Raw genomic sequence first — 19,858 nt, forward strand, 5'->3', positions numbered from 1 at the left:
ATGTCACTTTCAGTTTACATCCTCTAATTCCAGATGCATCAAACAAAATTTGGGCTAAGTCTTACAGTTCATTTTCTTTATAAAGCAGCCACAGATTGAAAGAAACGTCTGCCCCGTGTCAGCATGCTGAAGGGAAGGACTCTTGCTTTATGTGTGGAAGTAGTGGTCTCTTTGCAGAGGTCCAACACACCCCCTGTTGAGCCTGTAGCTCTTCATCCAGCAAAACCTTGCTGTGCTCCCTGTTGCTTGGAAAGCTATACAGTTCATTTTCTTTATAAAGCAGCCACAGATTGAAAGAAACGTCTGCCCCGTGTCAGCATGCTGAAGGGAAGGACTCTTGCTTTATGTGTGGAAGTAGTGGTCTCTTTGCAGAGGTCCAACACACCCCCTGTTGAGCCTGTAGCTCTTCATCCAGCAAAACCTTGCTGTGCTCCCTGTTGCTTGGAAAGCTCTAGCTCTTACTCAGCAGATGACATATTAGATATCTGCAGAGAGACCACTGTTTCCACAGAAAGAACACTAGTCCTTCTCTGTGGCATATTGGCACGGTATAGGCTTTTCTGCACAGCCTGTGGCTGGTTTCAAAAAGAAAATGAGCTGTAAAATTTTGCACATCTTTTGTTTTGATGAACCTGGATTATATTTAGCTTACCTAAACTGAAAAGGTTATTCACAAAAGGGTGAAGAGTTTGGAGAAGGCAGGAGAAGTGGACAATCTGGGACAACATAGCTGAACTGGAAAAATTCTCCAATTCAGCTCACTTTCCAGTTCAGCTATGTTGTCCCAGATTGTCCACTTCTCCTGCCTTCTCCAAACTCTTCACCCTTTTGTGAATAACCCTGTGAATGTTTAGTTGGGCTTTATTGCCAGTAGTGGTCAGCAGTGTTGGAACTGTGCTTGTAACAGTTACAAATAATTACAGGACATTCATCCTCCTACATTTACCCAGTCTAAATTTCACATGTTCCATTTTTTTGTTCTCATCTTGGTTTGATCCCCTTGTACACATTTTTGGCTTTACCCACCTCTCCGTTTACTCATTGCTCTACAAATGCTGGTCTGTGACCTCATCCTGTTCATCATCCCCTTGTCATCACCTCAGTCTTTCATTCCATTTCTACAGCTTTTATATATTCCTCCTCAGTCACATCTGCCCATTCTTTACACTAATTTGTTTGACTTGTTACATATTCCTTCCCATTCAATGACTTGTACTATCCACACATCCACTTTAAATATTTCATTTAAGAGCTTTTCCATTCACTTTATCATCAGGTTGTCTTACCTAATCAACAAATACATCGACATGCAATACAATTCTCAGCTTTGCTATAAGCATCTGCCACTTTTCTTTTCTGATTCCCTTTGGCCTTCAATCCCATCAGAGATGATTTTGGCCCTGAGAACCTCATCTCATTATCTTTCTATTCGCAAGTCATATTTCACAGGAATTTGATACATAATAGTCATTCCATGCAAACTTCTTTCATATAGCTCAAATCTAATCTCGAAACTATCACTGTCTGACATCATAAAGATCCTACTCACAGGGAGATAGTTTGCATCAGAGCATGAATGCAGAAGTCTATACTATCATCAGCAATAGACATGTGCTCCGGCAAAAAAAATTGTTTCGTTTTGGATTTTTCGTTGGTTTGTAGGTCCAAAAGTCAGTTCGTTTATTTTTCGTTAGTTTGTGCGTCCAAAAGTCAGTTCGTTTTGGGATTCAGATTCGTTCAAATCCTAACTTTTTGTTCAGCAAAGTGACATTAGAAAAAAAGTGACATTTTTCTTTTTAACTTTTGACAGTCAACAGAAATAATGAAAAAGAAAGCGTGGGGTCCCCCCAATTCATACCAGACCCTTTAGGTCTGGTAGGAATTTTAGGGGGATCACAATGCCAAAAAAACAAAAACAAGTGTGGGTCCCCCCTAAAATCCCTTACCTTGATCCCTTGATCTGAGCAGTAGCCTGGCAGAGCAGGAAAAAGGAGGGGGCACATGCTCGTCCCCTCCCCTTTCCTGCTCTGCCATAACAGGCACCATAACAGACCACATGCCCTTAACATGGGGAGGGTGCTTTTAATGAGGACAAGGGCCTATTCCCCACAACCCTGGTGGTTTTTGGGGTCTGTGGGCATGGGGGGTTATCTAAATCTGGGTGCCCCCTTTCATTCACCAAATAAAAACAGTCAAATTGTAAGTAAACACATCACACCATATAAAAAAAGTCCTTTATTTGAAAAAAACAAACACCACACAGGTTTTTGACAAGTCTTTTATTTAAAAAAATATATATATATATATATATATCCTTTGATGTAATCTACAGGTCAATCATGTCATCCATCAATGTAGATCAACGTCAATCATGATGGGCTATCACCGCTGACTCGCCGAAATAAAAAATACCCGACGCCCTCTGATACGACCAAATCCACCAAACTCTCGCTGCAAAATGACAGCTCTAACACGAATGTCAACAAAGTGCGGAGCGAGTCGTGATGTCATGGAAGCAGAGCTAACATAATGACTCACATATAATCAACAGCTCTTCTCCCGAATGGGCAGAATAAGTCCTGTGACATTATGGGGGTGATTTACTAACCTAAACACACACACACCAGGTGTGTGTGATTTTCACACAGCAAAACGTATTTATCAACCAAAAAGTCTCTAAAAGCATATTTCCACTAATGCCATATATGGAAAAATCATGCACATGATGCATATATAATGCTGCTTCACAGTTTAGACAAAAATGGTTAGCTCATGCATTTACATTCCTGCATTCATCAACGCAAGCAACACAACATAGAGCTAATTTACACAACATCACCTTGCAAATTCATGCTTGGCTTTGCACAACACACCTGCTGGGTGTGTACACACTACAAAGGTGTTTAGATTCCACCCATAGATCATGCTGGGAGGGAACACACTGCAGAGGTGTATACACGTTCGTGGTGTGTTTATAAGGTTAGTAAATCAACCCCTATGACTCACTCCGCCCCTTTGTTGACAATTTCAATTTCAAAACTTTTTTTCGAATCGAGCGAAAATTGATGGATTAGTGGCTTTTTTGTACCGAAAAAATTGCAGCAAGAACACTGCACATGCGCAAACGAAAATCTATTCTGTCAATCGACAAAATTTGGTGAGTTGGTATTGCTAACGAACGATATTTGAAATTGACCTTGGTATGTGCTTGGTGAGCTATTTGAGCTAGAATCAGCAATGGAAATTTCTGATAGAAAATCTATAGGTGTATGGCCAGCTTTAAGGTTACCTAACTTCAGCAGATTAAAATCAGGTCTTCTGCCCTGCCAGAAGGACTGAATGCACAGGAATAGAAATCATTTGGCATGTAAAACAGCTTCCATATATGTATTTTATATGTATATTTAGCGGTTTTCCTAGAGTGCAGCTTCAACTTTATTTAAAAAAAAAACCTTTAGCTCTTCTACTAAATAAGTTAAAAGGACAGAGTACATGTCCATTAAGAAATGGCTGCCTTGTGTTAAGAGACATCCTATCATACAAACATGGGGGAGAGATCCAAAAAATTTTCCATACAGCAATTTTGAGAGTCTTTCCCAAATTAGATGACACTCCTAAAGTGGGATCTATGCTCCTCATTTCTCAGAAATCACAATGTGCCAGAAGGCTTGGCACCTCTATAATAGAGGAGAACCTTTTTATTGAAATGGGAACCATTTGAAGCTATTTTTCTTTGAGTTTACAGAAAATGATCGCAGGTAGAAACGTTCAGGACATCGTATCACCAGGGTCCCTGAAAGATCTATGAAGCCATGCAGTGACTCAACTCACCAATTTTCATCCAAAACCCAAAGATTTATCAAAACTGGAGCAGACAGAATCTGGAGGAGCTGTGCATAGCAACCAATCAGCTTCTCTTTTTCATTTTCAAAGCTTAACTGAACAAACTGAAGAGAGAAGCTCATTGGTTGCCATGCACAACTTCTCCAGATTCTGCCTGCTCCGGTTTTGATAAATTCCCCCCAAAGTTTCTTTGGTATAAGAAGTTGTTCTACCAATTGATGTCCTTTTAATGGCTTCAAGTGACACTAAACTCTGGACTTAAGGAAGAACTCCAGGGATGTTTTTAATTAATCCTTGCAGTTGGGGCTAAATGCTCAATGGTGTCTAGGTAAAAAAAGTTATACTTACCCGTAACTCCAAGCCAGCTTCTTCTTAGACCATTCCTTCCCACATCTCTTCACCTCCTCTGCAGCAGTCTAAGGTTCCATAAAACATAACGTCTATACACAGTATATAGACAGGAGGACTTTGAAGAAGATTTTAATGCTGTAGGGAGGAGGAGAGATGTTGGAGGAAGTTCTGTGACAGCTGGGCGACTTGGAGCTTCGGTTGAGTATACTGTATCTTTGTTAACAAAAACATAGCTTATTTGTGCATCTCTCAGTTGTAAATCCTCAAATCATCTCTGAATTGGTGCTGACACTGTCCTTCCTTCTGGAGGGTGGCTACTTTTGTTACCCATCGTCCCTGTGTATGCTGTAAAGTAGACACTGCTCCAAGCTCACTCCTGTGATGGACTACAATCTCAACACAAATTAGTAAACTAAACCTGAGATTATAGTCCATCACGGGAGCGAGTTTGGAGTGATGGCTACTTTATAACACACCCACAGGGACCATGGGAAACAAAAGTAGCCACCCTCTAGAATGAAGAACAGATTCAGAGATGATTTGAGGATCTACAGCTGAGTGATGCGCAGACAATGTACAGCATTGTTTATAGTTAAGGTACATTTACCTTAATGCATTTTTAAGATTTAACTTTGTTTAGTGTCACTTTAAAGCAAACCTGCTACTGAAATTAAACTGATTAAAAACGGTTCAAAAGAAAAGTGTAAATACTTACCTCTCCTGCTGCCTGCTCTGCTGCCCGTACCAACTCTCTGCTGTTTCTGTATACTGACCTGTGGTTTTGTCTCCTGGTGATCTTTTTCCGCTGCCTGCCCTGACCTTTGGCTTTGTCTCCTGATGATCCTTCTCCACTGCCCACCCTGACATCTATCCTTGTTTCCTGGTGACTAGACATGTGCACTGCCAAAAAATTTGTTTAGTTTCGTTTCGTTTTAAATTCGGATTTGTGTTATTTCGTTTTTCAGGATTCGGTGTGAAAGTCAATTCGGATTCGGACGAAATTCGGTAGCGTTAGTACGAACGTTCGTTTCGTTTTCTGTTCGTATTCGTTTCGTTCGTTCGTTTGCAGCAAAAGTGACATTTGAGGGGGAAAAAATATTTTTCTCCTTCTCTAATGTCACTTTGCTCCAACGAACGAAACGAATAAAAAATGAATAAGAACAGAAAACGAAACGAACGTTCGTACTAACGCTACCGAATTTCGGAAATGGAAATTCGGATTCGTTTGCATTCGTTATGTCTGTAATTCGGAATTCGGATACATCCGAATGTCCGAATTTCCGAAAATTCGTCCGAATTTCGATTCGGAACGAAACTAATCGCACATGTCTACTGGTGACCCTCATTTGCTGTCTGCCCTGACCCTTGGCTTTCTCCTCTGGTATTCTCATCTTTGTTCAGCGTGAACTTGTGAGTCACGACCTGGGGTCAACATGCAGCAAAACCAATCTCCACCTTGAGGAACTCTGTTGAACACTGGCTAGCCCTTAGATGTCATGCACTGGGGATCCCACACCATCTGCTCAGTACTTTGGCACTTTGCCTTGGCCTCAGGCTCCAAGCCATCCCCAATCATGTTGGATACTGCTTCCAGCTGCCCCTACGTGTTACCCAGCTCCAGTCCTTGACTGTATTCTCTCTGTGCTCTTGGTGCTGTCATCCTACACTACTCGCACCCCTTCAACCACTAAAGATGCCTTGCAAGTGTAACTAGGGTCCACATTCTTAACTCTCTTCCTAGCAATTTGTAACATTTTCATATTACAAATTCTATTAATATATTTGACATTTCTATTGGTATACATTCAGTAGGATTTCCTGGTTTTGATTTTATCTAGGTACCTAGACGTCGCTTAAATAGCAGAGCTGCGTTCAAGCAATTATAGGTAAGTATAAGATCTCTTTTTACAGGAGAACCTTCATTTATTATTTTGTTCTATTTTGCAACACGGTCACTTCAAGCCATATTGTCGCCCTGATGAAGGGCAACTTCTAAGTCCCCAGAAATGCGTGGTTGTTTCAAAGTTTATAACCTGTTTCTGAGACATAATAATAGCATTTCACTCCTTTTCCTACTATTCCTCAATATAGTGATTCACAGGGCCAACCACAGCCCATGTCCTCGACAGAGCTTCCTACTGGAAAATTGGGATGTCCAACTTGAACCAGGGAATGAATGCGCCATTACTCCATCTGTCTGTAAAGAGCTATCTAGAAGGACCTAGAAAGCTAGCACAGACATACTGACACAAGATTAAATATAACCACCACTCCAAAACGAGATCTGGCTGCACAACAAGGTTCACTGGAGAACTATTTATTGCAGCTGGAACAGCATCACAAAGCCCCAGTTGGGTCAGCCCCAAATGACGCATTGCACCCAATCACAGGCTTAATCATAGAGATTAGAAAAGAGAAAATATACTTTGATTGAACTCTCCATCTTCCAATTTTGCATGGGCTCACTCTTCAAGTACCATTCTTTTTTAAATAAACAGAAGAAGAAGAAGATGTTTCCTCTGCAACTAACATTAGTCACAGTCTTCCAATGTATACCCAGGTAGATAAATTCATCCTCAATTGGGTTTAGACTTTGCTTTGCTGTCCTTTGCATTTTCACTGATAATTGAATTTCTGTATAATCTGCTATGCCTAGTGACTTATAACAACCCCCATCAGTACTTTATAGTTAGTTGATGTCTATTTGCTTTCACGATACATTGCAGCAGTTTTTGTCCTCGTAGGTATTTGTAACAATGTCTAATTTTATCCTGATATATGTATCTAGGAGTTCAATGGGAAGTTTCTTTGTTGGCGTTTTCTTGTTAATTCTGAATGGAAACAAATACCAGCTTGTTAGGAACAAATAGGGAACATTTATCAATTCAGTTGCACGGAAAGAGAAAGCCAAACGGGAGCAGTAAGACAGATCATGATGCAGATTTCTTATTAGGTTGAAGCTTTATTTAAAAATTCCTCCCTCTGCTGCTGTGTAGTAGCGGTGCGACAAAACCGGATGCTTACCATCTTAAATACACAGAAAAGTGTCTCATATATTTTGCTACTTTGTTCAAAGAGAGACAGCATGGTTTGCAATGTATGTGCATTAAAATTAGTCTTTAACTACTTGTGGATAGTTGATGGCCTACACACATCCATAAAACTTCATGGAAATACACAGGATGTGTAGTATGTGCTGGCTTCTGCCCTATTTATATACAAAATGCCCTACTCAACACTGCACCTGCATTCCCCAACACCCCCTTCTCACTACCATGGCTGCAAACACCCTCCTCAACTAATGTGCATACACCCCAACTCTTAACAAGCCTGTGTACACTCCCCCTTCATTCCATGCCCTCATGTCCTCAATCTGTCACTCCATGTTTGCAGAATGTGCCACCCAATGTTTCTGAACTCCATTTTTCTCCTGATCTATCCATGACCCTGCAACACTCCCCTTCAGCACACACACACACACACTCACCACCCCCAACCTTGCCTGTTCTGAAACACTTTTGATTTGATTTTACCTTAAGACATCCACATTTTATGTTAAAGTCCAACTCTTCAAAAATAAATACATGAATTGCTTGGCAATAGTTTAAATTAAAAAAAATAATAGCTTTGCTGCAATACTCGCCTCCACCGCTGCTCTCATTTTTTTTTACTGCTGCTACCCATGCGGGTCAAATGATGCCTAGCATCATTCAACCAACTTGCAGTAAGCGTCATGGACACATGGACATGGGGTGTGCCATCCCGCATGTCTGGGCTCACACTACTGCTGCACAGAAAAGCTCTTTGCAGATCTAAGTATCACCTACTACTAGAGGAAAGAACAAGAGTCCCTGCTGGTCAGGTGACTAGAGAGAAGTTGCCTATAAAAAAAATTATATAACAAAATGTTTACTTTTAAGGAATAATAAAAGGCCCAGGGCAATTAAAATAAAAGGCTCATTGTAATTTAAAGCTTTCTTTATTGTTTCTTTGCTGCTTTTTATAACAAAATTCTATATACACTGAGTAGCCAGATTATTATGACCACCAGATGTTTGTTGGCAAATTAGCTATAATTTTGCGCTGAAGTTGCTAGAGGGCCAGACCATTATAAATAGGGAAGCAGGTTGTTTACCTCGACAGTAGAAGTGATTTTTTCTGAAGATACGGGTAAATAACGCAATTTAACAGCCTTTGAACGTGGGATGATTGTTGGCGCTCTGAGCCATGGAGCGAGTATCAGCAAAACAGCAGAATTCGTTAAATGTTCAAGAGCAGTTGTTGTTAAAGTGTTTAAAGACTGGACTGTCAGCCGAAAATCTGGGTCTGAACGTGCAAATTGTGGCCGTCAGCGACTAGTCAATGTTAGGGCAGAACCTATCAATATCTTGTGGAGTCACGAGTCGGCCCAACGAAGTCATCACGTGGAGTTATCTCGTGGCCCAACAAAGTACTGATGGGGTGGTAATAATAATCTAAAAAAAGGAAATAGATATTTGCTTATTTTTTTTTAATAATTTCTCTTTTTTTATTACATTTTAAAATAAAAGCATTTATGAATGTTCTGTGTCGTGTAGGTACTCCGTGGCGAATTGAGGACATTGGTGACATCACACAGCCATTGTGTTACAACAATGGGAAGCAATATGTTTTTTTTTTCTTTCAAACTACCTGATTATCATGGATAGCTTCAAATTAGGGGAGGGGCGGGAGGCATATTTTTGGCAAATGCAAAACCATTATTTCTTAGCAAAATCAAGCTCATCAAACTTTTGAGCTTATCTCTCTCTGTGAACCATTTTTGAAATTTGTTAATGAGATTCCTGGTTTCCTATATCAGCGTCTGCTTCAATCATTTCTTCTAAGTGCAAGTGTTAAATTCATTTTGTAACTGCTACGTCCTCTAACTTGTCAATTACGGCTGATTGTGCATTTTTAAAATGCAAAAGCATACTCGCAGCAGGAAAATAAACCTCTAGAAATGAGATCTGCTGAAGGAAAAAGGTGCCACTGTGCCTTTTCATAGTCTGTGCAGATCCACATCTTGTCTTCAATGTGCTGTCATAATCTCTCATTGCCGGGTGTAAAATCGCAGCTGCTTAGTAGTAAAGGGAGCACAGCGATGAAAGCTTCAACATCTCACATCATTTTCTGATTAGATTTATTTTCTTGGAGAAACATATGGACCCGTATTTATTTTGTATGCATAACAGGCTTAATTTGCATATTTTCCGAATGTGAATCTGGCACATAAAATCTTAAAACCTTTATGTCCTCCATTGATGGCAATGTCAGCGCAACAAAAACTTGATTTCAGCAAATAAATCATCCTTTATCAGTTAGCTGAGCTGATGTGATGGAGTCTGTTCTGCATGTTATGGGCAAATGCCAATGTTACATGGCACTGGGACAAGCCCCTCATTTTCCCCAGACCCCTTCCATTTAAATAAAGTGATTTCTGAAGGAAATGAGCAAGAACAGGGATATATATTGCCATGCTAGGCTTGCATTGGGGCTCACATGTGCACACGGATGTACAAGAACATAGCAAACGCACTCACTGAACTGATCTAGCAAATCATGCGCTGATGCACACTCTGTGGTTCAACTTTGGCATTTGCATTGAGCATCTGAATAATACTGTTTATGTGCCTATGTTTTTGTACAGTGCACAAAGGAATGTAGACTTCAACATGTTAAAGAAAAAAACTATCTGACCAGCTCTGAGCCCTGAGAAATGCACATGCACCGAATAGAGCAGCATGTCCAATTGACCTGTGTGCTGCGCTGTTGGAGCCAAAAAGTAGGTATAGATCAGGGGTAGGCAACCTCGCCACTCCAGCAGGGTTGCCTAGCCTGTTACAGGTATTATCCATTGGAAACCTGTCCAGAAGCAGCAACATATAAAATTGTGCACTCGTACTGGCCATGGTCACATATCTGTGCATGTGCATGCACATTGAGATGCCCCCAGCACAGCATGCGCTATTGCTTTTTTAACTTTTTGTACATATGCTTTTTAACGTACTTCTAAAGCCAAAACTTTTTTTTATTAGTTTTGGATAGAGTAGGGAATCATTTAAACCCATGTTAGAATTTTTCTTTCCATCTGTGTCCTACTTGGGAGATGTCCCTTTGCTTTCTGTCCTATGCATAGAAGAGGCATAGGGGACATAGGGGCTGTCAGTGCTGACCTCTCCTTCTATAAATACTCATTGCATTGTTTCCACTTTAATACTTTGAATACCTGGCCTGAAATCTTGTAAGTGGTACCTGCATTAGTTATCTGTTTTTTAGGCTTTTTTCCCATTACTTTCATTTAGTGATCCCACCAGTAAACTTCCTGTCCTAGGGTGACAACACTTACTGTAATGCATCTGTAGAGGAGCAGAGTTGTCACCCTAGGAAAGTGTGTTAAGATTACAGGCAAACCCCTACGTAACATAGGGGAAGGCGGTCTGTACTTTATAGAGATGGCCTGGGCAGATCTGATAACACTTCTTGAGCTAACATTCCAGAATGCACAGGAACTTACAAGCCTATTGGGTTTCTGGTAGGATAAACGGGTATTTCTTTGCACTATTGGAACAGGAAAAACAAAATATTTTAATGGTATTTTTAGCATTCCAAATTTGAGCAAATAAGATCAGTTCCTTGTTATGGTTAACATACACTAGTTTAGGTTCTGATGATGAACAAAGTGAAAAATTAGTCCATTTGAAATGTTTTACAAATCCCTACCACAATCTCTAACCAAGACAGAGGAGTTCTTTGTATCGGCTTCAGTATTCGTTCAGGTACTGTTCATTTGGGGTGGAGTAGTTAGCAATTTTGAAATGTTTTGCAATTACTAAACATGATTAATGGCCACCTTAGAAACTTTTTAGAGGCAATTTACTTTAAAATATTGATATATATGTCACAGATGATAAATGTTCTTTAGTTGGAAAGTTATAGTAATTAATTATATCAGGTTTCTGCTTTGTGTAAGGAGTGAAAAGAACCAGAAACCTTTGAGTATAAAGAGATTAATTTTTGAAGTAAAAAACAATATGCTCTGATACCGGCAATGCTTTATACAGCATATGCAATCCTCTCCATGCTGAAAGTTGGTCTGGAAGACAAAGAAGAGCCTGCCCGGGGACTTGTAGGTCACCCTACGGAGGACTTCCTCAATTGTCCAGGGACAATTCTCAGCATACAGGTAATATATGTATTTGATATAACACCAGGTCAGTCTATACATAGCCAGCGTTGGAGAACTTTGGTGTAGACTTGTTCCCAGCCTCAGCAACATCCAATAGAAGAAAAATGGAAAATGGCACCATGTTTCCACTAAAAACTTAGTTAATTTAGTTCCTAAAGCTCTGATGTGCTTCCTACTGTACTTAGTGCTTCGTGGAAGACAAAGAGCACTTTAACAAAGTGTGCTATGGGTTCCGATGATAGGCAGCAAAATGACACGTTGGTATGTCCAAATTCTTATAGTGGACCAGGGGTCTTCACTCCTGGAGGAGGAGCTGCGGAGGGTCATGTGACCGTGGACTCAGGTAAGTAAAAAAAAAGGTGTTAGATCAGTGGTTCTCAACCCGTGTAACCTCAGGATCCACATTTGTCCTTGGTCATTAAGTCACAGCCCAAGTCACACTGCACTGAAATGCATGGCATTGTGGTACCACGCGTTCTGGTGCGGTTGATCAAACTGTGGACGGGGGTGAGTTTAGGGTGCCATTCAAATGAATGGCAATGCAATGCACCTCCCACACCAGAATGTGAGGTAGGTGCTATTGCGTTGTACAGTGCGTTGATCGCACAGGACAATTAACGCAATGTACTAGTGTGAATGAGCTCTCAAAGACACACACATTCTATGTAATTTATAAATAGGTTAAACAATAAGGGACTCAGCACTGAACCTTGGGGGACACCACTAACAACCTCAAAACATTCAGAGTACGAATCATTGATCACCACTCTCTGAATACAGTCTTAAAGCCAGTTTTCTCACTACCCAATTACAGATTGAATACTCTATACCTACTGACCTTAACTTATACATTAGCCGCCTGTGGGGAACTGTGTCACACGCTTTTGCAAAGTCCAAGTATACTATATCCACAGCCCTTCCTCTGTCCAATTTTTTACTCACTTCCTCATAAAAAGAAAGTAGGTTTGTTTGACAACTTCTGTCTTTTGTGAATGCGTGCTGGTTATCGCTTATGATATTATTTTCAAGCAGAAACAATTGCATGTGATCCTTGATCAATCTTTCAAGTATCTTCCCAACTATTGAAGTTAAACTTACATGTCTGTAATTACTTGGTAAAGACTTTGATCTCTTTTTAAATATGGGCCAATCCATTGGTACCATGCCAGTCATTATAGAGTCTCTAAAAATTAGATACAATGGCTTTGAAATTACACAGCTCAATTCTTTGAGGACACGTGGGTGTAGGCTGCCTGGTCCAGATGTTTTGTTCACCTTAATTTTGTCTAACTGTTTCTGGACCATATCAATAGTCAGCCATTGTGGTTCAGTAGAGGCTGTGGCACTGCTATCTCCATTATGGACTTGAGTTACATCCTGTTCCTTGATGTGCACAGAGCTGAAGACATTATTTAATAGATTTGCCTTCTCTTTGTCCCCAGTTACCAACTCTGAGTTATCTTTTAAGGGGCCTACATGCTCAGACCTGATTTTTTTACTATTAATATATTTAAAGAATGTTGGGGGGTTAATCTTGCAATCTTTTGCAACTTGTGGTTTGTTTTTAATATGTGAGAGCTTTATTTCCTGTTTTGTTCCATATTTTGTTATATTTTTGTAGCTGTCAAATGACAACAGTGTTCCTTCATTTTTATATTTTTAAATGCCCTTTTCTTATTGTTTATGGCTTTTTTTAACATTGGAAGTGAGCCACATGAGCTTTACTTTTAGCCTTTTAAATGTATTGCTTACAGGAATATATTTTGCCATATGGTTACAAACAATTGTTTTGAAATATTCCCATTTTTGTTCTGTGTTTTTTGATGAGAATATCCCCTCCCAGTTTAAGTCTTCAAGAGCAGCCTTCAGCATGGGAAATTTTGCTCTCCTGAAGTTATGCTTTTTTTTTTCCAGTATGTGCATGTTGTTTACAACTTACGTTGTATGAAATCATATTATGGTCACTGCTACCCAGATGTTCTTTTATATGAATATTTGTAATAAGCTCTGCATTGTTTGAGATTACCAGGCTTATTGTATGTGTAAGAGCATACAGTTTGAGAATTGCTTTCTTGTAATACAAGCAAGCTATCTTGGGATTGGGGTGGACTGGGGCATGATGGCAATGTCTAGATGAAAAACTAGGCTGTGCTTTCTGCGTGCATCTTGCGGTTTTATATATTTAATTTTTATTGAAGGGAAGGTTTAGCCCTCAATCCCCAAATAATGAATAATATCAGATGTGGAATTTATGCAGGAATCCTGTAGAAGCTAAGATTTAATATATATATTTTTTTTATTTAAGGAATTAATGTGGTTTTGGGCAAAAATACAGGTTGCATATAAGTATCCAGGACTGCTGGCATAGTGAAAAAATACTGTTGGAAAACACATTTTAACAAATGAAAGGCTTGTTCCAGCTACTTTGCCTATACAGGACCCCTATCTGCATGCTCCATGCTTCCTGACACTAACACAAGGGGGGTGATTTACTAACCTAAACACACACACACACCAGGTGTGTGTGATTTTCACACAGCAAAACGTATTTATCAACCAAAAAGTCTCTAAAAGCATATTTCCACTAATGCCATATATGGAAAAATCATGCACATGATGCATATATAATGCTGCTTCACAGTTTAGACAAAAATGGTTAGCTCATGCATTTACATTCCTGGATTCATCAACGCAAGCAACATAACATAGAGCTAATTTACACCACATTACCTTGCAATTCATTGCAGGGCTTTGCACAACACACCTGCTGGGTGTGTACACACTACAAAGGTGTTTCGATTCCTCCCATAGATCATGCTGGGAGGGAACACACTACAGAGGTGTATACACGTTCGTGGTGTGTTTAAAAGGTTAGTAAATCAACCCCAAGGAGATGGAGGAAGGTGCTGGATTTTTTGTCTGGTTACAGGCTTAACCCCAAAGATCCTCTCATAGTGAAGTAAACATCTCCATCTACAAATTAGTCACTTTAAATGTGTGAAAACAGTAGTTAATGTTTTCAATGCAATGCTAGTAAAAGTATATGTGAACGACAGTGTGTAGGATGTAGATCGATGGGAGAGCCCTACGCACACCTTACAGCAGTCTCGGCCAATAAGTGAGATGGTGCTTGCAGTGACAATCACGGATGGCGCCGTGCAAACACAAGATAAAGAAGTAAATCACCAGCACTCAGCGATGTAGTTCAATATGTCCATTTATTGGACAAAGACGTCACAGTAATCAAAGCAGAAGTGTGTAGGATGTCTCTTCCTCACAAATCAGTGTGCCTATCTACTCTTTAAAGACTGCTCTGTGTATATAATATAAAGGCAGCAGTGAGAGAAAAAATGTACACAATAATTTGCAGCTCGCAGTATACTGAGACCACCGCAGCCGGGACGGATCTTGACAATGCTGTCGAGATCCACCCAGCTGGCCGATTGACAGCGGGCTCTGCCTATCTAGAGGCAGAGCCAGCTGTGCCAGCCCCCTCCCCGTCCGTTCCTCCAGTAAGCGCTGGAGTATTGGAGCGGGAATCCCTGCCGTGAGCCATGACTGACAGTCAACGCTCTCTGCAGGGAAATGATTGAGAAGTGAGCGAGCGACGGTATGCGTTCGCTCACTTCCCGATCTATTGAGCTGACGTCTGTCGGTTTCTTTGTCACACGTCACATCTAACTATGAGGCTGAGTGATTTTCACTCACCTCATAGTTCTTCTTTGATATTTTGAAGCAGATAATAATTACGTCCATTTTGCTAGCTGATGACCTCTAGGCTTGGAAATTTGTTTCAAGAATTTTTTTTTTGAATGAATGTATTCCATAAATATACTGAATATTATTGAATGAATAATAATATAATTCTATGAATTATTCAATGTATGTATTTTATTGTATTAAATTGTCCCTCTTTTGTATATTTATTTTGGCTCTGTCAACATTTAAAGCGGACCTTTACACTTAAAAATCAAATTCTACCAATGCACCCCTCTATGTATGATGATTATTAATAACATAGACATGTCAGATGTAAAATGTAGTGATTTTGAAATACTTACACTTGCAGAGCATTCACTTCCTGCTTTGAAAGGGCAAAATGACTTCAGTTTGCCAACGCAATGCACACTGGGATTGCCTTGCCATCAGCAGAGCATTGCTGGGAAATCTCATCTGTAATCTCTCGAGATCTTAGGGTAAGGCATTTTCCTCCCCTGAGATGGTGTGCATGGTCACATGTCCTAGTCACATGTCTAGTCACATGTGCCAGAAATCCAGGAAGTAAAAGGAGAGATAGTAATCTGCATTTAGTAAACATAGAGACTGGGGAAGAAAAGAGAAATAAGATATGCAAAGAATACAAAGCCAGCAATTATCTAGAAGTATGTGTTTATAGATTGTCATCACTAAACATTTCTAAAGGTTTGTTGTTATTTTAAAGATATGGGTAAAGGTCCGCTTTAAGGGTCTTTATAGACCAGTAATGCTGACCAAACAGAACAAAAGTTGAACATTTGTCTGTTCTCATAATAGAAAAACGTACATGGCGTTGTATGCCTTGACTTTGGAAATGTTTCATCTTGCTCTCCTCTGACTTTCTATGTGTTCATACTGTTATATTGGCGTAAAACAGAACAATTTAAAATAATTCTGAGCCATGGTTCTTTTTCTTTTCCCAGGGTGCAGTTCACGAATTGAAGCTCGTGTCAAACCACTGCTTCCAACTCAAATGTCCAGAATAACCACGTCGCCAGCAGTTACGTTTGTTACTAGTTTGGCAGATCATACATCAAATGGTAGGTTAATAAATGTAAAAATAATGGCAAAACTGTCTTAGAATTGGATAGGAGTGTTGAGGAACTAGAACACCTGTTGGGTTTATGTTGAGGTCTGTGCCCCCGTTAGGGAGATTCACTCCCTCTAATTGTCATGATCACCAATGTTACCAAAAATGAAAGTGAGGGTAAATCCAATATTTTGAATAGAGGGGAAATCTTACAATGGGCACACTTGGACTTAGAGGGGATTTCCATCAAATTGGAAAGATATCGTCTCACTTCTTGTTGAATTTACAGGACAGGAAATTAAATATTCACAAAGAGACACCGATAGCACAAAAATTAACCCAGCAGCAGTTTTTACCCTTCTCTACCTTATCCAAAATAAAAAAAAAGAAAATAAAAATGTTGGTTTTAGATACGATCTAAAGTGATATGTAAGTCAAAAGCTATTTCAAATGGAGATTAAATCACTTACCATGGATGCTGCTCCTTGATGTTTAAAAGTTTTAAGTTCCTGCAAAATCAGCTGGTCCCCTGAGCACCAGCCCTGATATCCTGTTTTAGGGGGGCTCCTTGTCTCTTGTACGGTCCTGTGGAGCCACCCTTGTTTGTCTGGAGACTGCACTGTCCTTTGTGATCTTGCACTGGACAGGAAGTTCAGGGAAGCAGAGCTGGGAGAGTTGGAGCTGTTTGGAAACATAACGATTGTAGGTGCTTGGGCAAAAATGTAAAGCAATACTTTGCTGGGCAATGTATATTTGTTTGATCTGTATGTAAAAAAAAGTATGAGAGTTTATTACTACACACAGTCAGATTTGAAAATACAGCCTTTAAATGTATTCAGAGGACATGGTCTATCCGCCCAAGGCTTCTGTTCTTCATCCAGTCATTGCTGTGATACACCAATCTATCCACTGTTCATAATTGGATGTTCTGGGACTCCACCCATTACTGTAGATCCTCAAATCATCTCTGAATTGGTGCTGACACTATCCTTCCTTCTGGAGGGTGGCTACTTTTGTTCCCCATGATCCCTGTGTGTGTTGTAAAGTAGCCACCACTCCAAGCTCACTCCTGTGATGGACTACAATCTCAATACAACTTAGTAAAGTAAACATGAGATTGTAGTCCATCACAGGAGTGAGCTTGGAGCGGTGACTACAACACGCACATGGGCCATGGGCAACAAAATTAGCCACCCTCCAGAAGGAAGGACAGTGTCAGAATCCAGAGATGATTTGAGGATCTACAGTCGAGTGTTACACAAATAAGATACATTTTTGTTAATAGTTAAGGTGTTTGAATGCATTTTTAGGATTAACTCCTGAGTTTAGAGTCACGTTATGTAATGGGAAAGCAGTTGCGAAAAAAAAAGGCCAATAGTGGAAATGTAAAAATTGCTCTGGTCCACAACAGGTAGTCAGGTATAAGAGCTGAAATTGAAAGTTTTCCATTGCAGTGGGGATACCTGTGCACTGCAAGGGTTAACTACTCATTTATACCTAGGGGACAGGAAAAAGCTGTTTTGCTTACCTGATCCCCGCTCCCACTGGCTCCTTCTGTGCTGCAAGACCGGTCCCCACAGCCTCTTCTCCCCTTTGCTCCGGTGGTCTAAGGATCATCCAAACGTGATTTCAGGGGCTGATTCCGCACGTTCATGGCTATAGTGATAGCTGCAAATGAGCGGAATCTGTGCCAATGTAAAGATTTTAGTGTTTTTGTGCCATGCGGTATTCTGCATGGAATACCGCATGGGAAACACAAATGCTATATGTGAATGGAGCCTCAAACAATCTTATCTTTCTTGTGTAAACTAGTAATCCTATCAACAACCAGTTAATGGAGATAATCAAAGGCAGGCATGTTTGAAGTCCGGCCTCTGTAACAACAATGGCTGCCTCCATAGATAATGGAGAAGTGTAGCTACAAAGGCATAGGAAGTGTCTTACTTTGAGGATCACCAGGCTAAAATAATGGGGAAGACATCTGAAACAGAAAAAAAAAACTAATGCAGCTACCACATCCAAGGACTGGCAAGCTGAAATATGCAACATATTTGATTTGGGGTTTAGATATGCTTTAAATAAATATGTTTGATACTTTATGATGCCAGAGGACTTTTATAGTAAATCAAATTTGCCAAGGTTTTTCTGCCAGTTGTTAGCTGATAAGATGGTCTTCCCGCATTCCTTTTTATCTTGGTAAGGGCCCTGTCATTTTAGGCAAGCGGTACTTTTCTTTTCTATGTGATATTATATATTTCATGCTAGGCTGGAGAGCTGTACATTTAATCCCCATTATTGTTACAATTGATACAGAATAAAGCCTGTGAAAAAACGTTTTATCTCAACAGCTGTGTGAATACGGTACAAAATGACATTGTCGGTCACCTTGTTTGAACCGGTTATGTTAGACTTCCTCTGAATTATTCTGAACTCGTATTTGCATATTTGTTGTTCTCTCTCAAATTTTCAGTTTCCTCCGTGCTTGCTTCAATTAAATCTGCAATTTACGGTGATGCAAGGGAGCTTCTCACTCATCTAGGTCAAATTAAAAAGCCAATTTACAAGCTTAATGCATATAGAGCTTGGAAATATGCTGACAAAATGTGTGAATTTTATGGTTTCAATTATGTCACTAATGAGCCCACTTTAAACCAATCACCCCTTCCTATGACTGGTCTGGATAGTGGTATTAGAGTATAATTATCGATAAAGATTTGGCTTTTTGACATTTGGTCAATGGTAAAGCAGGAAGGATAAAATGATATTAACAGAACACAAGCTGCTAAGAGGAGGTATGTAAACGATTGGATGACCTTTAACCCCTTCATGACTGAGGCCCTTTTTTCAATTTCTGCACCCATGTTATATTCCACACAGGAAACAGGATTTTCTTCATGGTAATGTATGTTATTTTGAGAGTGTTTTGTTTAAAAGTTGAACAGAAAATCAAAGAAATATTGAATCAGCATGCTGGTTATGTTAGTAAGAAAATGTTCTTTATTGAAAATCATTGGAATGTAAAGTTAGATGTCAGAAGTAGCTCTTTTAAGCCATGCTCTGGCTGTGGTGGCTTCCTGTAATGAGGGGCCGGTGGCAGTGTCAATTCATCCAATGAGGTTCATTCAAAATGATTGTCAATATGGGGAATATAATGGTCAGCTTCTAGGTATTGGGTGACAAGGCACACACCTGACCATCTAGATCAGGGGTGCCAAACCCAATCGTGGGCCGCATCAACATTATGGTTGCCCTCTAAGGGCCTGTAAGACTATATAAATGTATCTAATCTTTATCATAATTGCCTCTGCATTCGATTATCACTGGTTTTAGTAATAACTTAATACCTAGATCTGAAAGTAGAAGTCTAGGAAATGGCCTGGTGGGCCGGATTCGGCCCCTGGGCCTTGAGTTTGACACATGTGATCTAGATAGAAATGAGGGGTACCACCCTTCTCTCAGAAATGTCTCACAGACATGGACCTGTCACTGCAGGATACCTTACACGATCAAAGATACATTGTTCGCTGACACTAGAGTTCCCTTGTACAGTGGAATACCATTTTATTTTTGTGCTTGTTCTTGGTATTTCAGTCCCAAAAACCATGAGATATATAACTCTAAATCTGGCTTCTCAGCTGTAGTAAGACATTACACCCAATAGAAAGAATTTC

The 19,858-nt window shown here is 39.9% G+C and overlaps 1 protein-coding gene across 1 annotated transcript in view; it reads left to right on the forward strand.

Moving 5' to 3' along the window:
• TCERG1L (transcription elongation regulator 1 like) overlaps positions 1 to 19,858 on the forward strand; it is a 142,852-nt gene that overhangs the window by 74,771 nt on the left and 48,223 nt on the right. The window contains exon 5 of the mRNA XM_018559413.1: positions 16,081 to 16,197. Coding sequence (XP_018414915.1) covers positions 16,081 to 16,197 — 117 coding nt within the window. The remainder of the gene's footprint in view (positions 1 to 16,080; positions 16,198 to 19,858) is intronic.

This window comes from Nanorana parkeri, unplaced genomic scaffold (genome assembly GCF_000935625.1).
Source record: "Nanorana parkeri isolate BGI_ZX_2015 unplaced genomic scaffold, ASM93562v1 scaffold393, whole genome shotgun sequence".
Taxonomy (NCBI): Eukaryota; Metazoa; Chordata; class Amphibia; order Anura; family Dicroglossidae; genus Nanorana; species Nanorana parkeri.